At 34.6% G+C, this 5,578-nt stretch overlaps 1 protein-coding gene across 1 annotated transcript; it reads left to right on the forward strand.

Annotated features, from left to right (window-relative positions):
• Window positions 1–355: 355 nt before the first annotated feature.
• On the forward strand, window positions 356–5,051 carry LOC112503634. Its single transcript, XM_025107635.1, has 4 exons — window positions 356–904; window positions 2,932–3,245; window positions 3,510–3,730; window positions 3,862–5,051. Exons 1-4 carry the CDS (start codon window positions 356–358, stop codon window positions 5,049–5,051), a joined length of 2,274 nt encoding a protein of 757 aa, XP_024963403.1.
• Window positions 5,052–5,578: the final 527 nt, after the last annotated feature.

Consider the following 5,578-nt stretch of genomic DNA (forward strand, 5'->3'; position numbering starts at 1 on the left):
AATATCCCTCACAAACCACTACTTATTTTCTTCTCTGAAGAGATCATTTATTCATCTTCTTCTTCCTTTAAGCCCTAATATTGTTTCATCTAATTTTAATATGCAAATAGGCACAAAATAAAGGAGACTCGGGTGTAGTGTAGAAATTTATTGGAAACTATAAAGGACATATATTATTAAATATATACAGATATTTTTAAAAGTGACGGTTGAAATGACCTCCCAAAGTTTTAAATAAATTTATACTCTTTTCAAATCCGGTAATTGTTGAAATAAAATATTCCCTCTCCTCTCCTTTCCCCCATTTTCGACTCTTAAACTTCTTTTTTCCTTTTTCATTGAAAACTAGATATTCATGGAGGATTGCTTCATGTTAACTCTGATTAAACAAACGGAGCACAAAAGGCGTATAAGAAAGGAGGTTCCGACAATGTCAGAGAAGTTTTCTGACCAAGAAGAGTTACCATTCCTAAAACTTATAAGAATATCAATGACCGATCCCTATGCAACTGATTCTTCAGAAGATAAAGATGACCACATTTTTGAACGTTGGCATGTAAAGAAGTATGTTAATGAAATTAACATACAACCATCAAGCAAAGCTAGAATGATGCCTCTCAAGGGCAATATGACGACAACCAGAAACAGTCCATGTGCTATAGATTCAAAACAGAAAGCTATGAAGAAGAAGAATAAGAAAAATCCAGAGGATAATGTTAGGAAGTTCCGAGGAGTACGGAAAGGACATTGGGGGAGATGGGCAGCGGAGATTATGGATCCGGCTACACGCCAGCGGTTGTGGTTGGGAACATATGATACGCCGGAGGAAGCTGCCATGGTATATGATAATGCTACCATCAAACTCCGTGGTGCTCGTGCTATTACAAATTTTGTTTTGCCAACGGTTTAGAAAACCCACCGCCGATGAATGTTACATCAATGTCCGACCATCATCCCAACCGAAAGTCACTCAAGCTTCCACTTGTGGATGCACCACCTTTTGATTATCAATCATTTGATTCAATACAACTTGATGATGAAGTTGCATCCTTTAACATGCATCATGATTTTGGATCTATAAACCCGAAACAATTTGATGATTTTGGTATAACCCCTATAGCTCCTGACTTCATTTATGAGACTGAATGTGGATCTCCCTCAACTTTAAAAATAGATAACTACTTTGAAGATATTTCAAATAATACTTTAAATTTATGGTTTTCCTAAAATGGCCTGAACTTATTTTAGTTAGTTGTTGGAGCCGTTTAATTGAGTACTATTGTATTATTTTGTTAGTATCATATTAATGCATATGTTTGATCAACATTTAGTCGTTTGATTGATTAGTTTTATTTTTTTTTCAAATAGTTGTAAATGATTTTTTTTTACAAAATATATATAGGTCACAAAAAGAGTTGACTCATATACAGAGCTTAAGTCTAATGGGATTTATTCACGTATTCACGTAATTGTCATAAATGCTGAAGAGAAATCTGAATTGTAATTGTGGAATATGAGTTCAGATTTGTGATGAGATGTTTTTGCGATGTACCTTCTAGCTCTGCCACACAACTCTGACTCTATCCATGGGATCATAGGTCCAGACTTTCGTGTACATGAGGCAAAAGTCTGGAAATAATAACTTCAGATTTAGTGATACATAGACATATCAGAGATGTTTCCTCTGTCCGGAACATTAATTAGGGGAAGAGAATTTTGAATTTCCATTTGAGAGAAGAAGTTAAGATTTGCTCTCAGATTTCTAATGCATGTTACCTTATACGGCTGGCATACAATTATGCACGTAGACAAAGACATACTCGTCCCGACTTGTATGTCCAGACTTACAATCCTAAATACAATGGACCGAGACTTACTTAGCTATAGAACACATATCAGAGTTGTTTTCAGAAGTCTGAAGCATCAATTAAGCCACGAAAAAAGGAGAATAAACGTGTAAAGGGAGAAATGCCACTTAAGTAGACCCATTTGAACCGGAAGTGAACCTGTGTGTGTGGAGTGAAGCTCTGCATACAACACTCAAACGTTTTTAGGCTTTCTCATTAGCTCTGACTCCACAATCTGGTACATAACTTTGAAAAACGAACGTGCAAACAAAAACTGACAAGCAGTTTCTTAATTGACATTGTATTTAGACCATTAATTTACGGTTGCCATAACCGCCTCATCTGGGTAATCGTTTGCTTCTTATAAAATTATTGTACTCAAAGACAATTTCCATTTCCTACTACAGTAAAAAAAAAGCATTCTTTAACACAATTGTCTAACTGAGTCCATTTTCTCACGGTTGTTCATTCTAATGTTGTATTATGTACTAACTTCATGTACTGCTTTCTTGTTGAAAAATTAATTTGCTTGCAGATCTTTTAAAAAAGAAATCTGATGGATGCTAGAGAAAGGAGAAAATTTAGAAAGACGGTTTTGAATAGTAGTAGACAATCAGTGAAATCTACATCATCAAATGTTGAAGGTACCTGATTCAAAAGTTTTTGTAGTTGTTTATACAATTGAATTTCAAAAGTGAGGCTTGCCTCACAATCATATATGTCTGTTTATGCATCAAGATTTCAAGCTACCTACTGTTGAAAAGATTTATCCTATCATCTCAGCTGAAATCCCAGACAAAAATAGTGATTCAGACTTGTACTTGTAAAAGAGTTCATGATGCATGGACCATGTGGTGAAGAAAACATTAATTGTCCATGCATGGTTGATAGAAAGTGTTCAAAAAAATAAGCAAAGAAATTTTTTTAACACACTTCAACTGATCTTAATGGTTATCTTGTATACCGCAGACGAGTGGATGGACGTTTTATTGAGAAATTAGGTGTTAAACTAGACAACATAAATGTCGTTCCATATAATAAATATCTGTTGAAAAAATATCAAGCCCTTATTAATGTTGAGTAGTGCAATCAGGCATCTTCAATCAAGTATATGTTCAAATACATCAACAAGGGTCCAGATAGAGCTACTGTTGCAATTGTAGAAAACAGTGATGATGTGGTCACTGTTAATGTTGTTGATAAGATAAAACAGTATTATGATTGTAGATACCTTTCTGCATGTGAAGCTTCATGGCGTATTTTTGGATATGATGTTCATTATAGGACTCCTTCTGTTTTAAGACTTCCTTTTCATCTTCCGGGACAACAACAAGTAGTGTTTGGTGCTGAAGATAATATTGATAATGTGCTAAACAGACCATCTGTGGCGTCGTCAATGTTCTTATCTTGGATACATTGTAATCAAATTTATGAAAAGGCACGAGAACTGACATACGTTGAATTTCCTACAAAGTTTGTGTGGAAATTGGACGAACGATGTTGGGATCGAAGGAAAAAGGGGTTCTCAATTGGACCGATTCATTCAGTTTCTCCTACTGTTTGAGAAGGGTATTACTTACGAATTCTTCTGAATAAAGATAAAGGTCCTAAATCATTTGAAGACATTCGTACAGTTAATCGAAAAACATTTCTGACTATCAGAGATGCATGTTATGCTCATGGGCTTTTAGACGATGACAAGGAATATATTGAAACCATTGAAGAGGCAAATTTAACTGCATCTGGTTTTTATCTCCGCTTCTTATTTGCAACCATGTTGATTTCAAACAATTTATCTAGACCTGAATTTGTTTGGGAAAAACCATGGCAATACTTAGCAGATGGGATTATGTACAATCAACGAATTGCTTTACAGTCGCCAGGTATGTTAATTCTATATCTTAAGCATAGAATTATACAACTATTATCAAAAACTATGGTTGTTATTGAATTGTATCTACTTTTAATTTCATGTAGTAATTGTGCACATTTATATTATCTTTAACATATTTAGCTCTTAATGAAGAACAAATGAAGAATCTAACTTTGCTCGATATTGAAAAGATTTTGCTTCGTAACAATTCCACGTTGAAAAACTTCACCACACTGCCTTATCCTGATAATGACTCGCTTGAATCCTCAAACAACCGTTTGATTGCAGAAGAACTGGATTATAATCATCATAATTTAGGAGATGAGTTTCACACACTTGTAACTGCTCTTACAGATGAGCAAAGAGGTGTGTATGATGAAATCATGATTGCGGATGAAAAGAAAAAAGGTGGTGTATTTTTTGTTTATGGACATGGCGGAACAGGAAAAACATTCCTATGGAAGACCTTGGCTACATCAATAAGGTCTAAAGGAGAGATTGTTTTAAATGTTGCTTCCAGTGGTATTGCATCTTTACTTCTTACCGGTGGCAGAACAGCACACTCTCGTTTTCACATCCCGCTTATTCTGAATGAAGATTCTCTTTGCCAAATGAAGCCAGATAGTGATGTTGCAGGCTTAATAAAGAAAACTACTTTGATAATATGGGATGAGGCACCAATGGTTCATAAACATGCATTTGAAGCATTAGATAGAAGTATGAATGATATTTTCAATGCTCAATGCAGTGGTGACTCAAATATGATTTTTGGGGATAAGGTAATTGTTTTAGGAGGAGATTTCAGACAGATTTTGTCGGTTATTCCCAATGCAGGTAGACAAGACATTGTAAATGCATCATTAAGTTCATCTTACATTTGGGAAAAATGCAAAGTCCTAAGGTTAACTAGAAACATGAGGCTAACTGCAAACAGTGAAAGTTCAGAAATTGAACAAACAAGGGATTTTGCAAAATGGATTTTGGACTTAGGAGAAGGAAAAGTTGGAGGTGATAATGATGGTGAAGCAGTTATTGAAATACCTCATGATCTTCTCATTACCGATTGCATTGATCCTATATCTGCATTAATCGAATTTGTCTATCCCTCAATTCTTGAAAACATCAACAACTTAGCTTATTTTCAAGAAAGAGCAATACTTGCCCCAAAAAATGAAGTAGTTCAAGAAATAAATGATTGCTTGCTGTCATTGTTTCCAGGAGAAGAAAAGGAGTACTTAAGTTCAGATACATTATGTGAATCAGAACACCTTCATGATGAGTTTGATAAAACTTTGTACTCTCCTGATGTTTTAAATGGTCTTAAATTATGAGAAATACCAAATCATAAGATTCTACTAAAAGTTGGTGTTCCTATCATGTTACTGAGGAATATTGATCAGAAATCTGGATTATGTAATGGTACTAGACTGCGTGTGTTAACATTGGAAATCGAGTAATAGAAGCACAGGTCATATCTGAAAGCAATATTGGAAGCCGTACATTCATTCCAAGAATGTCCTTAACACCTACGAACAAAAGGATACCATTCAAATTTCAAAGGAGACAGTTTCCAATTGTTGTATGTTTTGCCATGATCATTAATAAGAGCCAAGGACAATCATTATCAAAAGTTGGTTTATTTGTAAGACAACCGGTCTTCACGCATGGTCAGCTATATTTTGCTTTATCCAGAATCAAAAGCAAGAAAGGTTTGAAAGTACAAATTATGGGTAATGAGGGTATTATTGACAGTAAAACAACCAATGTTGTATACAAAGAAGTGTTTAGTAATATATGATACTGTAACAACCCTCACATTCCATATACATATAATTCACATCATCATACTCATAATACT

Source organism: Cynara cardunculus, unplaced genomic scaffold (assembly GCF_001531365.2).
Source record: "Cynara cardunculus var. scolymus isolate 2C unplaced genomic scaffold, CcrdV1 Un_Scaffold_3450, whole genome shotgun sequence".
NCBI classification, from domain to species: domain Eukaryota; kingdom Viridiplantae; phylum Streptophyta; class Magnoliopsida; order Asterales; family Asteraceae; genus Cynara; species Cynara cardunculus.

Excerpts from the sequence above, each read along its gene's own strand:
- LOC112503634 (XM_025107635.1), top strand. The coding sequence starts at position 356 with ATGGAGGATTGCTTCATGTTAACTCTGATTAAACAAACGGAGCACAAA. Across the intron at positions 905-2,931 it reads CAAATTTTGTTTTGCCAACG|TGCAATCAGGCATCTTCAAT; the intron begins GTTTAGAAAACC and ends AATGTTGAGTAG. Across the intron at positions 3,731-3,861 it reads AATTGCTTTACAGTCGCCAG|CTCTTAATGAAGAACAAATG; the intron begins GTATGTTAATTC and ends TAACATATTTAG.